This window comes from Corvus brachyrhynchos, unplaced genomic scaffold (assembly GCF_000691975.1).
Source record: "Corvus brachyrhynchos isolate BGI_N302 unplaced genomic scaffold, ASM69197v1 scaffold60, whole genome shotgun sequence".
NCBI lineage: Eukaryota > Metazoa > Chordata > Aves > Passeriformes > Corvidae > Corvus > Corvus brachyrhynchos.
The window spans coordinates 7979833-7998559 of record NW_008236767.1 but is presented as its reverse complement, the minus strand read 5'-3'; the positions used below and the strand labels follow the sequence as shown (position 1 = coordinate 7998559).

The 18727-nt window shown below is 34.8% G+C and overlaps 1 protein-coding gene across 7 annotated transcripts in view; it reads left to right on the top strand.

The window, feature by feature from the left end:
• Window positions 1-18727, top strand: part of ASPH (aspartate beta-hydroxylase) — a 107748-nt gene that overhangs the window by 22602 nt on the left and 66419 nt on the right. For 4 of the 7 annotated variants that reach the window (XM_017727491.1, XM_017727490.1, XM_017727495.1 and 1 more), the window contains 11 exons: window positions 3845-3934; window positions 5476-5550; window positions 6034-6189; window positions 7842-7901; window positions 9472-9522; window positions 10033-10077; window positions 10880-10915; window positions 14115-14153; window positions 15504-15545; window positions 16944-16997; window positions 18023-18067. In XM_017727491.1, the coding sequence (XP_017582980.1) occupies window positions 3845-3934; window positions 5476-5550; window positions 6034-6189; window positions 7842-7901; window positions 9472-9522; window positions 10033-10077; window positions 10880-10915; window positions 14115-14153; window positions 15504-15545; window positions 16944-16997; window positions 18023-18067 (693 nt within the window). The remainder of the gene's footprint in view (window positions 1-3844; window positions 3935-5475; window positions 5551-6033; window positions 6190-7841; window positions 7902-9471; window positions 9523-10032; window positions 10078-10879; window positions 10916-14114; window positions 14154-15503; window positions 15546-16943; window positions 16998-18022; window positions 18068-18727) is intronic. The other 3 variants (XM_017727492.1, XM_017727494.1, XM_017727496.1) reach the window with 3 other exon arrangements.

The window sequence follows — 18727 nt, the reverse complement described above, 5'->3', positions numbered from 1 at the left end:
GAACTAAGCAAATAAATGTAACTTATTCTCTGCCAAACTTTTTCCCTGAGGGAACTACTTTTTTCCTGGGAAAACTATTTTATACACAAATAGTCAAACCAACTTGAGTGTTGCACTTGTTCATGAGACCCCAGGGTGTACTCAGCAAAATGTTCCAAGGTTTTTGTCTGTTGATCCCATGACAATGTTTCTGCCCTTCTTCCATTCCCTATTTATTTAATTATTTTATTTAGCTATCTTTGGGTTGGAAAACTTGATTCATTATCACTTTTTATTTAACTGTGTCCTGATTTTTTCCTAAGTTTGCCACCCTTTTGGTAATGAATACTGCTGAAAATTGATAAGTATTGTTGTATTCCAGTTACATTTAAAATGTGATATGCTACTGCTACTCTATTCTGGTTGAATTTGTTTAGAGAACAGCTTATGTATTTTTGCAACTATTATTTTCTTCAACACTTTTCAAGTTCATGATGTTTCTATAAGCAAGCTCTTGTGTTAGTTTACTCTTACAGCTTCTGTATTTTTAGCATCAAGGAAGGATTTATCTAGCAGTCTCATTAGAATAAATAAAGTTGCACAACATTTCTGCAGAGATATTAAAGAGATTTCAGAATATTATTGAATCTATGGTTGGTTTCAAGTTTATTTAGAAATAAATATTTTCTAAATGAATTTGAAAGCAAGTATATTGCAAGCAATTGCACAATATAATTACACAGGATTCAGAACAAAATTTGTAATGGAAGATTTATTCTTGATATACCGCAGCATTAGTTTCAAGAAAGCAAAACTAAGGAGTGAAATTGAGAATGAGTATATATATATATATATGCATGTGGATGGTAATGTAATATTGAAGTCCTGAAGGTTAATTCTGTTTGTGGTTTTGCTAAAATTTTGTGTATAACAGTTAGCAATACACTTATCTCAGCTGTTCCATACATATGTCTGCAACATCCTCTGATCCCTAGAGTTATAAGATGTGATAATAAGGTTAAAGATGATTTGGTTTGTTTTTTTTTTTTTTTAGAGAAAATGAAATGTTGTTCAAATAGTCATGAAAAATAGTTCTAATTAAAGCTGTAGAAAACAGTACAGTAGCTTAAGATTCTGGCTGTGATAATTAACAGAGATGATATGCTTAGGTATTTTCTAAATATTTATAAATGCATGAAGAGGGAGGGAAGAGATGTGCATTGTGAACATTATAGTGCTTAGCAAAAAATATGAGAGAATGAAGATCTAATAAATGCACTTGCATAATGAACATTCTCTGTTAGGTTTTGGTGATGGCTTTGCTCTGGTAAGCGTTGAAATGTGTATTTGACCAGAGGAGCATTCAAATCACACTTCTCAAGGATGGTGGCACAGTGGTATAGTGCACATGACTTTTTATTTTCTCCCATAATGTGACAGGACTTGTAACTGTGTGGGAGTGAAATTTGAAATTAATTGCTGTTCTGATTAACATATTATTGTATCTATGACCCAAAGTTTATCTGGTTCTGAAAAAGTTGGGTTGTTTTATTTTTTTCTTTCCAAAGAAAATTTTATTTGACCAGCACTCAAGGCTATATAGATAGCCACAAAATAAAGTATTTTTGCCCCAGAGATCTGTTGTGTTGTTGTATATCTCTATGAAATATTACTGTATTAAACTTAATGCAGCAAGTTACCACATAAGCTCAAAAAATGCACCAGACAAGTAAAAGCTAAGTGCAACATAATTTTAATAAACAGAAGAGAGAAAATAATATCTTACAAAAAGCAAATGATGTAATATATTCCATACTTGACAGGATTGAATAGAAATCAGTGATAAATACAATAGATGTGTATAAAAAGCTTGAAGGTCAAGTTGAGAAATGTGTGAGTGAAACAAAGACACACTCTTGCTAGTTCCTTCTTTCCTGTTAAATACCCATAGTGCTTGTTGGGTGTGGAGTATTGGCTGTCTTTTGAAATGCTTTGAATTCATTTATTGTTCATGGAGCAGAGTAAGTGGTTGTCTGGAACTGGACATGTGGGTTATTGAGGATATGAATACTTACTTGAAGCAGTGTATGTGTAAGGGAACTGAGCTGTGTTTGTGAAAGCAAGGTGGCTGTTCCCATGCTTATGGATTCTGAAGTGTGAGAGAGTGGCTAATATGACTGACTGGTTTTGTCTTCATCCAAAGATGATTGTAGAAGGATGTAACTTCTTACTCTTGTAGCCATTAATATTCCTGCAGCAAAAGATGAATGTCTTAATAATATTTTTTTAATATTCTAGGTGGATGGTTTTTTAATGACAGAAGAAAATTGACCAAAAACCAAGTGTAAATTTGGCATTTTTCTTCTAGCTTTTGAATCCAAAGTGGTGGACTCTTAGTTACAGTACTTTTGGATACAGCCTAACTACTTACCTTTAAGTAGTTTAAATTTAAATAATATAAAAAGACAGACTTAATTCTGTTATCCTGTAACTTGAAATAAACACGTTTTTCTCACAATGCATAAAATAGTAACATCTCTCTAGTCTACAACAAATTTGGTTTGAGACACACTAGTCCAATTTGTATTGAGATATGTTTGACTCCAATAGAAATGTGGTAATTATTATTTTTTTAAATTGTACTTACTTTAAATATAATATTTATTCCACTTAACAGTTGCTTTTACAAGATTGATAGTACTACAGGAGTATTCATCATAGTTTAGCCTCTGCTTTCTTACATACTATCTTTTCTATTGATTTCTGTGTATACAGCTGTTGAAAAACGAGTTTGCTTTGGGCAGTGTGTGTATGTGTGTTGAGAAGGGAGTCTTTTCTTAATTGACCTTGGATGTAGGATTATAGGTGAATGCAGTTTGGAAGGGACTTCAGGATATCCTTATTCCAACACCCTGCTCAAAACAGAGTCATTTCAGAGGAATGACCAGGTTGCTCTGGCCATTATCTAGTGTGGTCTTTGAAACCTCCAAGGTTTATGCACAACCTCTCTGTGCAGTCTTTTCCACTGATTTCACTGCCCTTGTGGTGGGAGAGTGTGGATGTGTAATTTTTTTCTTATACCCAGTCTGAACTTCCTGTATAAGTCTTGCTTGAACCTTCCTAAAGGAGAGTTGAGAGGAGAATTAGTCTAATACCAACACATTCTTGAGCATATGGTGTCTTAAGATGTGACATGATCTATCACAGCTGTATCTTTATCTCCTGCCATGATGATGCTGTTGATCACTGCATTTATTGATTGCTCTATTTTCATTGTGTTTTGATCTAGAAAGACTCTGTGGTATAGATAGTCAGGATCTTAGTGGTAAAATTCCATCAGTCATACTTTTTCTACACTCATTTAGTTGTCAAAACAAACTAATCTTAATCAGGTCTTCTAAGATGTAACATATGAATTTAAAATACCTCTTCTCATTCTGTGCAGCTTTTCATAAAGTTCAAATTAGTTCTTCATAGAACCTATAAAATTGATCATATGAAGCACTTTTTGCCCAAATTGAAAACAGAGAGAAAAATTTGCTGCCTGTTTTTTTACTGGATACTGAATAGATGTTGAGAATACCATAGTCATTTGTTCAGTTACTTTGAAATAAAGGCAAGTGCTTAAATTTCTGTACCTTTTATCCTCCTCATTGTATGTTTGTCTTCCAGACATCTTTTACTATCTGAATACTCTAGTCTTTGTATATATCACTGTGTATATTATGACAGCCCTATAACTGATTGTTTGAATGCATTTTTGGAGAGTGTAACATCAGTTAATTTAGTTGAAAGAACTTTCTTAGTTTATAGCTGAATCAGTTCAAAAAGGGCATAAAGTTAACTTTATAACTGAAAAATGCAGGCCTTAAAGAAAGATCTGTCCCAGCACAGCCAGCATCACCAGAATCCGAGGAGACTGTCCAGCCTGCTGAAAAGTCCTATGTCGAATCAGGTAAGACCTTTCATGAATCATAGGCGAAACAAAAGACATGATGCTTCCTTTGAATTATAATTCTGTGTCATTAACATGCAAACCCTTTTATAGATTTTGTTTTGCTTATCTGCTAAAGTTTATTTAACAGGAATCACTATTTATAACTTTGTATAAATCACTGACCATGAAAAGTGTAAAATTTCATGGTTACCATTGTAGCAGTATCACATCACAATAACTTTCTGATGATGTACGGTTGTGGTTTAAAGATACATTTCCAACTGTATATCCAACCAGAATAACAGCAGATTCTTCACCTTAAAGCAACCAAATAAAACCCCCTCAACAATCAACTTAATAAGATAATAAAGTACTCACTTTACTGCTAAAACCACTAGTATATAATAAATACAATAAATGGAGCTCCTACTGTTAAAAAAAATTAAATATTTTTAAAGCCCTATACTATTAGTAGAATGTATTAGAATTAAGAGGGATTCAAGAAAAAATATTTTACACGTCACATTTCACGTATGTGATTTGCATTAGTGTTATTCAGAGAGTACATGTTTTTTCCTGTTTATTGAAGAGGCTTACCCTGTGTGATGTTTAAGTGAGTCTAATACATAAACCTACAAATACAGAGCATATGGCCAGTGGAATCTATGGAATATAGGTTTTGTTTTAAAAGACTTTCATTACTTTTCTTGGGATATAATTTCTAAAATATATCGAATGAGGTTATGGTTTCCTGGTTGTGGGGTTTTTTTGTTTGTTTTTTTGGGGTTTTTTTTTGTTTGTTTGGTGTTTTTTGTGTGTGTGTGTTTTCTGTTTTTGTGGGATCGTTTTTTGTAACTGGTACCATTTTGGATCTTTATTTGAAAATGCAGCTGTTATCTGGTTTAGAGCTTTTTTTTGTCAAATGTCAAATTGTAGGGTTTCTCAATGTTAATTTCAGGACATTCATATGAAGACAACACTTCATACAAATTCCTGGGCTTATGTGTTAGATGCCAATCACTTGTCCATGAAACCAGTTTGTGATTTCTTCTGGCAATTTGTAGCGGAATTGATATTGTAATGTTAATATCTATTTTCCCTGTTTATTAAGTCGATAAGACCCTACTTCTGCAACTCACATTTTGTTGTCAAATGTGACTTGCTAGTGCTGCTGCCTAAATTCTAGGAACATAATAGATGAAAGTGTTAGTGAATTAATTCCTTAGAAGAAAGTTCTTGGTTTGAATAGTTATCTGAAGTTGTTACTACCCCGGAAAAAATGCATGTGCAAAAAATGCAGTGTAGATAATTTCTTCCAATTCATCTTCAGATGGATGAATCTGATGTGATTGTTGTAATACTCTCTATATTGGAGAGTATGCAAGACAAAATTCTTTTTCTAATTGTGTGAGTTGCAGAGGTTCACCAGGTCAGTCTCTAGGGAACTTTGTGAAAGGGATTAAGAACATTATGGAGCCTACTAAAAGCTGCAAGCTTTGAGTTAATGTTTAGGTTTTGCCTTTTGCACTTACCTTCACTGCAATTTGTAATCCTTTTAGAGCACAAGACTGCTGACGTAGAGTTGGAAGAGGAAATTCAATCTGTTCTTCATGAAGCTCTCCATTCCCAGCCTGGTAATGCATTAACACTTAGAAATTGCCGAAGAGTTTATAAATACTGCCACAGGCTAGAGGAATCTCAGAGTCTGGTTTTGGTATGCAGTTAAAGTACTTTTGCCTGCACAAAACATTCAAATCAGCTCATTTGTCATTTTCAAGAAAATTCAAAAAGTTCAGTCACCAAATCCTAAAACTGTGTCTTCTTATCCAGACTTGTTTGGTGGCAGTAACTCAAATCAGTCATTTAACAAAAACTTCCTCAAAATACTGGATAGAGGGCAAGAATGGGTAGACCAGAGATGGCCTTTACTGTGAGCAAAGAAGGTCCTGGCAAGTTTGGTTTATAATGCTGGACTGTGTAGATAAGTCATCTGTCAATCCCCATTCCCATTGGAGACTAGCTGGAAAACACAAAGGGTGTACTGGAGACTGAATATTTGCTGGTAATAGAACATACCAAAGAAAATTTATTCACTAACAATCTGCATTATTGATTAGGAGAGAGACATGAAGATGAAAGTGTAAGTGACCAGTGGCAAGTAAAGGAAGAAATACATGGAGAAACTTTTGAAGCTCCTGCAACAGATGACATGCTCAGAGAATTTGAGAATGAAATACCAGACGCGTATGAGACACCAGACTCGGTTCAGAAAGGTATCTGAATGACTAAATACATTTAAAAATAAATTTACAAAAGCAAACCCAACCCAGACAAATGAAAATACATCTCATTAAAACCTGGACTTGTAATTTCTACTTAAAATATAGAGCCATAGCAAGTGTCAACTACAGCATTATTTAGCAAATAAATATATTAAGTCAAAATGGAGTATTTTAATGCTATGTGTTTTGGCATCCAGGTAACCATATATTATTAATTACTATTCTACCAGCTTTCAACAAAATTAATCTGTGCTCCAAATATGCATATATCTCCCCAATAGAGGAATGCATATAATCATATAGAATGGTTTTGAATAGTTTGGTTTAAAGATGTCCTAGTTCCAACCCTTCTGCCATTGAGGACACCTTTCATTAGACCAGGTTCCTCAAAGCCCCACCCAGACTGGCCTTGAACACTTCCTGGGCTGAAGCATCCAAAGCTTCTCTGGGCAACCTGTTCCAGTGCCTCACCACCCTCATAGTGAATAATTTTTTCTTTATATCCGATCTAAACCTGCCCCTTTTCAGTTTAAAGCCAAAACCCCTTGCATTATCACTACGTGCCCTTGTAAAACGTCTCTCTTCAGCTCCTTTGTAGGCCCCTTAAGATACTGAAAGGCTGCAGTTAGGTCACCCCACAATGTTCTGTTCTCTAGGCTGAACCCCAGTTCTCAGACTTTTCTCACACCTCTGGAGAGGTGTTCCATGTCCGGTCTCTTATCTACCAGCACCCCCAAGTGCTTCTTGGCATGGCTGCTCGCAATCTGTTCATCTCCTATCAGTAATACCTGTATGGAGTCTGCTTCTGGACCTTTTGGTTTATTAAATGCAATTTTAAAGTTTATTAACCCAGTCTTTTCTAGACTTTATTCTCATTCTTCTTTCATTGAAATATGGCTCCCTAAGAAAATGTTATGCATTAACTATATTTAAGTCCTGCGGAGATGAAGATATTGTATAAAGATGACACTCATATCTTGTCACCTTGGGGCATTGACTGGATGATAAAAATTGTAGTGAAAATATTAAAGTGGAATCATATGATCTAAATCCAACTAGGGGAAAATTTTTCTGAATGCCTTTTATTTGTACTACTGAAAATTTTACCTATCTCTTAATACCTCTTGATACCTTTTGAAAAAACCCATGTTATGGATGTCATCTAAAAGTTTTGATTGCCGGAAGTGCACTGAGATTCTTTCTTCACAACCAGAGTAACTCTTCAGTCTGGGTGTGTGATACCTCCTTGTTTCTGTATCTCTTATTCATCCACAGCGCAAGTCAAAGTAGGAGACTAGAAGAGAAATTCAAATTCTGTTTACTTTAAATCTTTGCAATTAAGAAGGCAAAGTGAATATATTCTCCTTTCCTCCAGTTTAGTCAGAAATTTCTGGGGAGAGTCCTCTTATTTTGAGGAAATGTGTATAGAGTTTATTCATATATACACATTCTCAATATTGTATATAAAAAAAATGGTATTTTTTTTCAGTCTCTATACATATCTTGCTACCATTAGGAAAAAATTGCTTAGAATTTCAGCTTAGAAATATGACTGTTCTTACATAATATCTGTTAGGGGGTTTGTGGTGCTGTTTGTTGATTTTTAAAATGTTAAAATTTGTGCAAACATATTTGTTTCTCAGATGCTGATCCTATGGCAGATGATGTTGGAGCAGTGGAATCTGAACCATATGAAATTCCAGGTGTCATTTTGTTTTTCCATACTCAGTAATAATGGTTTTCTGCCTCAATGTAGCAAATTATATGAGAAAGAAAAATAGAAAAGGTTAGACTGGTTTAGGAATATATAATTTTGAATTTGGTTTTTTTTTTCTCCAATAACTAGTTCTTACTCTCTTGGAGAATTGTACTTTGGGATGACTGTATCATACTTGCTATTGAAAGTCTTTATTACAAATAACAGGAGACAGGTATGGAAACTGCTTTCATTGGTGCAAAAACTTTTTATTTACTGTGTGTTTCTGACTGTTGTGTATGATTGGGGACTTGGTAGGCAAGTGATCTGTGGTTTTACAGTCTAAGAAAGTGAGAATGAGATTTATTGCTTATATTGTCTTTGTACAGTCTATAATACTAAGATTCTTCTAGGCTATTTTTCTTGGCATTAGGAGCATCCAGTTATTTGTAGTTTTCCTTCAGGACTGTTTGTTTCTGTGTGGCTGACTACTGTCAGAGAGTGAGTCAACACCAAGAACATAATTCTGAACTATCTTTGTTCTGTCTTTCTGCACACCTTAATGCATCTTGAAAGCTTTTTGAAATTTGGCTTGGACTAATCCAATTACCCTGTAGTCATCTTCATATTATGCTTGATGTCACGTACAATGGCATTAGCTCATCTTTCCCATTATGAAGAAGCTTTAAATGGATATTGCAGTTTCTCTACTGTCTGATAAGTGTTTTCTTCAGGATTCTAACAGTGTTTTTTTTATAGTATGGGCAGTCTCTTGCATTGACATTAAAAATTGATTTATATTTGGACTAGTCTTATGTTTGATTCACTGTTAGCTCTGGACCTCACAATTGTATTTGATGTCACAGATGTGACAGAAGAGTAGTTTTATTTGTTTGATGCAGCTAAAACTGTTTATTCCAAATGATGTGGGAGATTACTGGTTTAGAATCCAAGCTATTATACTTCCAAAGTAAAAGGATAAGTTACTTTATCTTCAGTACTGTGTTTTCTCAGATGTGTCATAGTGAGTATATTAACAGCATTGAAAAGAATTGTAGTTATAGAGGAAAATAATCCCCAAATTTAGCTAGGTAATGAAAGGAAGTAAATTGCTCTAAATCTGAGATGCCAGAAGTGAAGCACATATTTTGCAAGGTCAGTTTCTGGTTCATATCTTGTCTTCTATAGATCCATCACCAAGTGAGCCCCCTGCACATTAGTAAAGAAACTACTTTACAATTTTGAGAATAGAGGATGTTTGCATTTTTTATTAATATTAGAAACATTATTAAAAAATATTGATGGAGACTAATGGCACTTGTTGCTCTAGTTTTGCTACAGAGAGCGTAGCAGAAGGCTAAAAGAGAGAGTGGCCCAAGGCCTTCCGTTAGATTGCCATGTGTCAAGTTGCAAATGTCAGTTTATAAAGTTTTAGTTTTTCATTTTTCAACTAAGGAGCTACATTTAGGCATTGAAAGACTGATTATGGATACAAGTTAAAACAATGAAATATTAAACATATTTCATGTTTTTAATTTCAAGATTTTTATTTGTTCATATTTAATTTACATCTTTAGATGAGTATGTTGCAGATTTGGAAGAGAGAGTAAGTGATCCAGACACTCCAGGTTTGTAAATTTTCATTACTTCAAATGATAATCACACTTTTTAAAATGTGCTACAAAGCAATGTGTCATATTGACTGTTTCATCAGTTTTATTTTCAAAGGATTTTTAGATAGTTTCAAGTAAGCCTGATTTTTAGGCCACTATGTTACCATTACATTTGTGAGCATAACACTCCATGAATTCAATCTACAAACTTACATAAATATTTTGTTCTGTCACGAGTTTCCCAGTCTAATCAATGGATTGATCATCCAACACCTGCTTATATTCCTAACTTTAGGCCTAAATACAAATATGCATAAACTTACTGTACTGTGTGTTTTATGGTGTAGTTCCTGGATGTGTTTTATAATTCAGCAGTCACTTTCAAATAAAGCACTGTAGTAAGTCAGTATGATTATTTCTGTTATTTTTGAGCTAAATATGTGACCTTTCTAAGTTCTCTTGTGTTATTAAGCTGTCACATGAAAATTCAGTTGGAATATAAAACATTAAATATTTCTATTTAAGGTGACTCTGAGGTACTGCCAGAAGATGCTATGGAACATTACACAGGTACAGTCCAAAGTCTTCTTTCTTTCTATTAAAAGTTCATTGAATTTTGGCCCCAAACCAAGACAGTCACACACACAAAAATACCTCCCCAAAACAAACAAACAAACAAAACAAACCACAAAACCACACAACACCCAAGACTTTGGTGCTTCTAGATAGCATTTTTTCAGTATGTAAATTAAAAATGTAGACATAATAACTTTGAGGAAATTATGCTAAAACCTACATGAGTACTACTACTCTGTAATGTCAGCCAAATGGGCAGAATAATATTTTGAAGGTTGAATTTTCAGGGGAATGAATATTGGAATTTTAAATTGTATAGAAATGTTCTTGTGATAAAAAAGAATTTAAACTTGCCAGAGATGTTGCAGTTAGTGTGATGTCAAGAAGAAAGTAGTATCTCTAAAATTTTTTTTAAAAGCAAGTAAGCCATAACAAGTAGATGCCAAAATTACACTGTAGAAGTTAGCTATATATAGAAATGATTTATAGATACTTCAATTCCAAACTATAGGTATTTTTTAGATGGCTTCATGAACTGTATAAGAAAGCCTGCTGATACTGCTTTTTTTTTTTAAGTCTATCTTCTTATGCCAGAAAATCAATCAGTTTTTTTTACAGGATCTTTTAGAAATTTTCACCTTTGCACTCTTACTAACTTATTACAGTATGAACTACTATAGTTTCAAATATTTTTTTTGGTCTGAAAAAACTTGACACTATATTGCATTATTTGTTGCATCTTTATTTTCTTAAAATTCCATGAATTTTCCTACTAATTTTCTTTTTCTTTAAACAGAGGATAGAGCTCATGAAGATTATAGTGAAGACCAAGGTATGACAACTTCTATATTTAGTAAAATTACAGTATCAAAATGTTTCATTAATATGCAAGTGGAATTAGTTTTAAAATTTCCTATGCTGTCACATTACTTTGCAAGTTCTCACTTAAGGTTTTGGGTTGTTGTCTGTTCAAACCCCCTGTGTTTGTAATCAATCAATCAATCAATCTTTTAACACTGATTCATGTGTAGAGTATGCATATGCATTATATTCCCATATTGGTCCTCTTTGCCATACTTTGTGCCTATGTGGAATAAGAATGTTGAAGGCTTTGCATACCCTTTTCCTTGTGAAACCCTGGCCAGGTCAGCTGTGGTTTATTGCGTCTGTTTAACTCAATATCACCATGTCATCTTGTCTGCCATTACCAGTTCTTTGGGAATTACTCTTTTTTAGTGTGATTTGGTTGATGATTTGCTAATGATTACTGAGACCAAATCAAAAAGTAAACAAGAAGAATAGCAGTCACAGCCTTGAAACAAAGGTGTGTGGTTGTGGCTCCTGCTGTGATATCCTTCTGGAGACTACCATACTTCAGAATAGTTAAACATATCTTTGTTTATTGTTTATTTCCCATGTTTGTGTAACCTGGCCAAAGGACAGCGTTTCTTAACTTCCAAATACTTGCAACAGAAAACTTTGAGGTTCATTCTTTGTTATCAGGAGGTAAATTCCAACATCCGTCTTTGGGATAGAAGTCAAAATTCCACTGAAAGACTTTCAGTGGCCCAAGGATGTATTTAGCCCTTAGCCTGTGTCTTTCTCAGTCTGCAGAAGATATTTATTTGCCTCAGTTATGGTGCCTGTGACAAAATGTCTCAGCATTAATAGGATAGAAAAGCAAGAGACTCTAGGTTTTTCCCAGGGCTTAATTTTTACTTGCCTTTCTAGGTGATAGTTATTTTATGATCAGTTCCTAATCAAGAATCACTTCTCTTGCTTCTCACACCTAGATATGAAGAAGTGCAACTTCTAATCTTTCCTTTTCATGCTCCTTCGTATGTAGGTGTAACACGAACAGAAAATGCTTCTGTGTCCTTGTGAGGAGACATCTCTATCTGCTTTTTGACTTAGTTGATCAGGAAGGTTGCAAAGGAAATTGCATCAGCTTTTTTTAAAATCAGTTCCAACAGCATTTCATATTCTGCAGTCTCTTCTGGCACCCCAGCACAATAACAGTGAATCACTGTATTTTGTGAGTCATTCATGTGCTTCTTGCACTTCAGAAAGCAGTGGTTTCATGTACAGTTGCCTCTCTGTGCTGCAATGAGAGTTTTAAATAGTATCAGATAAATCCCTCTACTCTTTCTTTATTCTTGCCAGTCCTCTGATTAGGATGATAAGGAGAATAGAAACTTCCATTGTTTTCCTCAAAAGGAAATTCTAAGGTAGCATGTGACTGTCAAAAAAATTATTATTCTTGGCTATTAAATTGTCAGGCTTCTTTATGCAGTAACGTATTCCCACAGTTCAACATAAGCCATGGAAAACTGCTTTTCTCTTGAAAAAAGTTCTCATTTTCACAACATAATTTTACTTTGCTTTCAAGTTCCACCTTGAAGACATTCTGGTTGTGAGAGAAAACACAATGTGTCCTTTTGTACTATTTAGAGGAATTTCATTTCAGAGCTGCAGACTGGAGCAGTGTAGAAGAAAAAGACCAGTCAGATGAGGCTCCCTTTCTGTCACACACCATTTTTTCCCTCTGAGTTCAGTCTATGGAGTTTCAGGGCATGTTCGTGTTCATATGCTAGACACCATTTTAGCAGTTGTACCTATTTTTCATCCCTGTTGTCTCTAGGCCCATCTTTCTAGTACCTTTTGACATGGTTTTGGTTGGATTGAAAGTGAAACAGATTTACCTTGTTCATGGAGAAGAGCAATTATGGCACAGTTTTTCTAAAGTCAAAGAACAGTTGGAGGCCAATGTGGAGATCTGAAATTCTTTATCTCAAATGTAAAGCTTGTGGTTTTGCCATGGGCTCCAAAACTGCAGTAGAATTCCACAAGAAGATTCACATTAAAGCCTTTATATGCAATTGTCTGTGAAATCAACAGAAGTATAAGCTTTGGGTCATTGTATCTTCCCCATCTATATTGCATTTGTTTCCCCTCTTCTGGCAGGACCCTCTGGTGAAATATTTTTCCCAATCCTGGTGCTTTCTAGAGTTCTCAAAGCTGAAGGCAGTGCAAGGTGATTGTTGGCCAGAGCAGTCCAGTTTCTTTTGTGACTCTTGCTTTGTGTGGCTTGGTTCTTAATTCAGATCAGGAGCTGCTCTAATAAGATTGCTGTAATTGCATCACTGAGGTTATTGCTAAAGCTAAAAATTCTTTAGTTGAAATAAGTGCCCACAGTGGAGTGTGTAAATGGATTGATTATAGGACTTGGAATACAAGAACTCAGTTACTGTACATAACTTTCAGTAGTTTTATGAAGAATTTCCTACAGTTCATCACCAGGAAAGTAGAGAAAGAAAGCAAGTTTGAGATTTTCATTAGAAATAAAGAGTTCTTGATGTTTTTTTAAGCATATTCTGTAAGATCTTTCTAAGGTGCGTAGGGAGAGCCATGTGACCATTAGAACCATGTAAGATACAACAATAGTATTAAGGTGGGAGGGTTGTTTGGTTTTTTACAAATGTTATGTAAATAACCTTTTTAGGATGAGGATTAGTACCTGTTAGATAATGAAATTATCCAAAACACTGAATGAACTTTGAACTTGTTTAGTTCTAAAATTTTCAATAAGTGTATATTGAAAATTCAGACAATGGATAGCATTTTGTCTATTTTCAGACATTATTTAAAATTAAATATTGAATATTCTTAACCTATTTCTTCTTTGGAATTACAAAAATTAGATGGACTGTATGCAAAGATTAAGAATGTGGGAGAATCGTAACAACTGTGCAGAATGATAGAGTTATTTTTGTAATTATTTTCAACATTTCATCTGTGTGGTAGAAAGTCTTGAAATTTCAGCAATATGTACACATATAGTATTTTTTTTAATGTAGAATTTCTAGTACAAGCTTCTGAAAGAGCTCATATATCTATTCAGGCCCCCAAACTAGGGAAGGTTTTTTAAGGAGTTTGCATTTATCATTAATGAAAGGAACTGGATGTTTAACAACCAAATTTTTAGGATACTTTGTGCATATCAGCCACTGTATTTTTTTCTTTCCTTTCAGAACCCAAACATGAAAAGCAAACTGAGACTCAAGATACAGGTATACACCTATATACCTATATAAATATTTTAGGCAAATTAGCATAAAAATTGTAAACTTAATCTTGCCGTTTATATATATTGAAGTACATAATCTGTGTGACCTTCAGTCAAGACATTGTCAGTTATGGCAAAGGTTCATTACAGTCTGTATTGTTCTAAACTTAGATTTTTAACTACGAACTTAGAAACTTTGTTTTAATATGCCGTCCTTGAGGATTCATCTTTAAGGTCTCAAGTGACACAAAGTGGGGTATCTGAGGCTTTTAATGGACAGCTGGACCGCAGTAATCACAGACACTCAGCCTACTTCTTGCGATGAGCCTTGCTCATAATCTTGCAACCAGTGTGTAAGGTCATTCAAAATGTACAGGCTGTCAGTACTAGCTCTGCTTTGATGCAGACTTCTTGCTGGTGCATGTCTCATTAGTAGAAGCAATTACAAATTATTTGTCTGCAGTATTCTCGCTGCAGTATTCCATACGCTTTATTGTCTTGAAGTGCCAGCTCTTTTGAGAGTCATCTCAGACAACCGACTGAAAAAACCCACAGTCATTTAGTTTAGAAGGAAGTCAAGAAGTTCTCTACTGTAAATAAATTGTGTCTGTTTTGTCACCTTTGTTATCATAATCTTAAGAGGACAGCAAAATGAATTAAAAGGTGCCATATTAAGAGAAAACAAAAAGAACTTATTTTTTCTGTAGAATCCGTAATTCAAATTGTAGAATTTCTTTGTTGTCCTTCAAGAAGGAAGTTAGGACTCACAAATGAATTGCATGTTTATCCAAATAAAAACTTTTAAAGTTTATAGGTTTGCAGGTTTTTTGGTTGGTTTTCACTATGTCTAGTGGATGGAGTTGATGCTGTAAAAGATGAAAGTGGGAGTACTTGAATGTATTTAGAAAGAGTAAGGAGAGGTTTTAAAATTTCAGTTATTGTGTCATAGTCCAAACAACAATTGTTGAAAAGGTACAATTTTGAAATAACTAGCTGATGAATAGAACAGTTATTTAGTGAAACAGGAAACAGTATTTAAGATGTATTTTTTTCCCCTGGAATTCATCAAAGTATCTGTTTGTTAATAGCAGGTAAACATGTCTATGTGCTAGCTACATGTTCTTTTGTGTAGCATGTAAGTTCCATCACTTGAGGGCTTGATTTCATTATGGCTCTGAATTGAATGTTTTCTTAGCTGTTGAGGACCTTCCAAAGGAGGTGAATGAAGCCACAGGGCCAGGCATATATTTTGTAATTGTGATCTTAGTGTTTTGATGAAATGTATACATTTGAAAATTAGATGTTTAAAAAAATAGCAAGCTGATTATACACTTTTTCCTTTTTATACTTATAGAGGAAATTAATGAAGATTTTGATATTGCTAAAGACCTCTCAGGTATGAAATTTTATAGTTTGTAAAAACTTTTTTTCTTCCATTTATATTGGTTAATATAATTAAAAAACAAACAAATGAAAAACACAGCAGAGTATAGAATCGTGGAACACTTTGGGTTGGAAGGGATATTTAAAGATCATCTGGTTCAATCCCTCTGCCATGTCCAGGGACATCTTTCTTTAGTCAACTTGCTCAAAGCTCTGTGCAGCCTGACTTTAAACACTTCCAGGGGTGGGGCATCCACTACTGCTCTGGGCACCTGTTCCAGTGTCTTACTACACTCATCATAAAAATTTTGCTTCTTATGTCCAATCTCTATCTACTGTCTTTCACTTTAAAATCCAATGCTACAGGCATCAGTAAAAAATTTCTGCCTTTCTTACAAGATCCCTTATTGAAAGGCTGCAATAAGGTCTTGCTAGAGTCTTCTCTTCTCCAGGCTGAACAAGCCCAAGTCTCTCAGCCTGCCTTCCTAGGAGAATTGCTCCAGCCCTCTGATCATCTTCATGGACCTCATCTGAACCTGTTCTAACAGGTCCATGCCTGTCCTCTACTAAAAACTCCAGAGCTGGATGCAGCACTCCATGGGGGGTGTCATGAGAGACACCTCTTTAGATGCAGCCATGGATGCAGTTGGCCTTCTGGGCTGGGGGTGCACACTTTTGGCTCATGTCCAGTGTTTTATCCACCAGAATACCCAAGTCATTCTCCACAGGGGTGCTCTCAATCCCTTCTTCCCCCAATGTTTATTGATACTGGAGGTTGCCCTGACCCTGGTGCAGGACCTTGTACTTGGCCTTTTTGAACCTCATGACATTCTTAAGAAGTACTTATTCTGTTGCTCAAACTGGAGCTCTGTGGTAATTTCCCACATTGCTGCTCAGAAAGATTACATTGTAAATTTTTGTTTGCTGTATTGTTCTTGAGGAATTTTAAATGAGTACTGTGTGAAATGTAATTTAAAGATACGCTCTAAGAAGTTAAAAATCTTGTTAAAGCAGTTTTTCTCAAACATGATGTTGATTGAGTCAGCAAAGTGATCTAAGCAGTTTAGCCTGAGCACTGTGTGTAGGATTTGATGCTATATTTATTTTGATTTTCTATTTGAAAAATGCATTCTTGTATAATTAAAAGGGGTAACATACATTGTTTCACTCAAACAACGATTGTAAAATCCTTCTGGTGTGTGCAACAGAAGTCCTACTTCTAGTAGCTAAACTTTTGGATGTGAAATGCATTCAGTACCCTATTTCCTACTCTTCAGTTAACCAAATTGGTTAGTTTATAATTTAAGCCTTCCTTTTTGTTTGATACTAATTCGATTGTGTGGCTGCTGGGAAATAAAAACAAAATTATGGATGTAATGTGAATAACTTTCAACACTCATTTTCTGTCTAGGAGTAGAAAGTAAGCAAACAGAAGATGATATGGCCATTGAACCAGAGGAATCAGGTTTGTATATTGTGTTTTCCATGCTTTTGCTACTTAAAAAAATTAATAATCGAGAATGTTAAATATTATGGAATACAATTCTATGCTGCAATAAAAATGCATTCATAACTTTTTCTGCAGCTGTTTTCTTCTGAGGACAAACACATCTGTGTTTTTGGAATCTAGCATCTTGGGATTTTTAATGACAATATTCAATGGCTTAGAAAGCACTCTTCAGTTTTAGAAGTTTCTTGAACTGGGAGCACTGGGAGAGTGCTCCCAGTTCAGAAAAACTTATATTGATAAAAATTACTATATTTGGCCATATGATGGAACTAAAAATTTCTTTTCCACGCTCTGTTTTCCACCAGCCGGTCAGGAGTGCGTACTCAGAGAAGAGGGTATATGTAAGGAATAAAGTGGAATGTCCCACCCAGCTTTGAGCTCTTTGTTTATGGGCTTCCCAAATCAGAGAATGTATTTCCCTCTCTTCAATTCTTCCTATTATCTACAGCCAGCATCCTGGCTATTGGGAGGTTTTTTCTGGTGAGCCTGACTCCCTCCAAGCATGAGCAGGGACTGTGTGCAGCCTTCAGTCTATTAGCAGTAATAGCACTAAGTGATGTGTGACATGTCTAATTTAAACATACATATGGAAATAAAAGTAATTGAATTTTGAAGTCAAGTATTTCACAGTTACAGCTGGGAACATAATAGGTATATATGGATGTTTTCTACGCCCATACTGTAGTAGCATGTGAAACTGTGGAATATGTGTGCTTTGGATAATATAGTTTCAGAACTTTGAAGTATCATTTTTGAAATTGCGCAATCCTACAGTATGCTCACTGGCCTACTTAAGTATGAGTCTTTCCCTTGGAAAAATTCAACTGAGGAAGAAGTTTGCATCCCACTTCTGCAAAAGTAGTATTACAGAGCAGTCTTGATAGGTCACTACTTGGAGTATAAGTGAAAAAAAAAGAGGCTTTTTGTAAATATTTAGGGATCAGTCCAGTTTGAATTATTTTTACGTTTTTTATTTACAGAAAAACCTGCTAAAGCTGAAGATTATTCAAATGATGTTCAAGTGGGTAAGTCAATCTTGGGTGCCTGGTTTTTTTTCCTAAAAAAATGAAGCTGTAGCTACATGGAAATTAGTAATGAAGTTACTTTGTGGAGAGGCATGAAAGGATACCATTATTGTCAAAGTTGCTTTAGTTGGTTTAGAAGCAATAATTTTTCTGTTGTACTTGATAAATTCCAATGGTAGTTACTGGGTTGTATGAAAGCATTCCAAATAAACTGAGTATTTTTAATTTAAAACTTAATTTTTAATGATTTCAGATAGAGTGCAATACTTTTGAAAGGGAAACACCACAATTTCAGGTCTCGATATGTGTATGCTTCCTCTCCAGAGCAAGTATTGTGGACGATGATAGTGTTACTTCTCTGTGTGTCAGTTGGATCTATTGGAGTCTGACTGTGGCACATTCTTTAGGCACTGATCTGGAAACAGGGACTGTTTTGTCATGCCATCACATTTTTCTTGGCATAACTTTTTAAGAACAAGAGCACTTCCAGTTCTTCCATCTGTTGCCTGACAGTAGTAGACATAGCTTTTACCAAAACCATTTTAGGGTAGTTAAGTGGCTTCTAAATTCAAGGACTGCATATTGTTACATTTCTTGGAGTTAACTATTACAGTTTGCTGATTTGTTAGTTGTAGCAAACTAGTTGTGTTGGGTGAAACA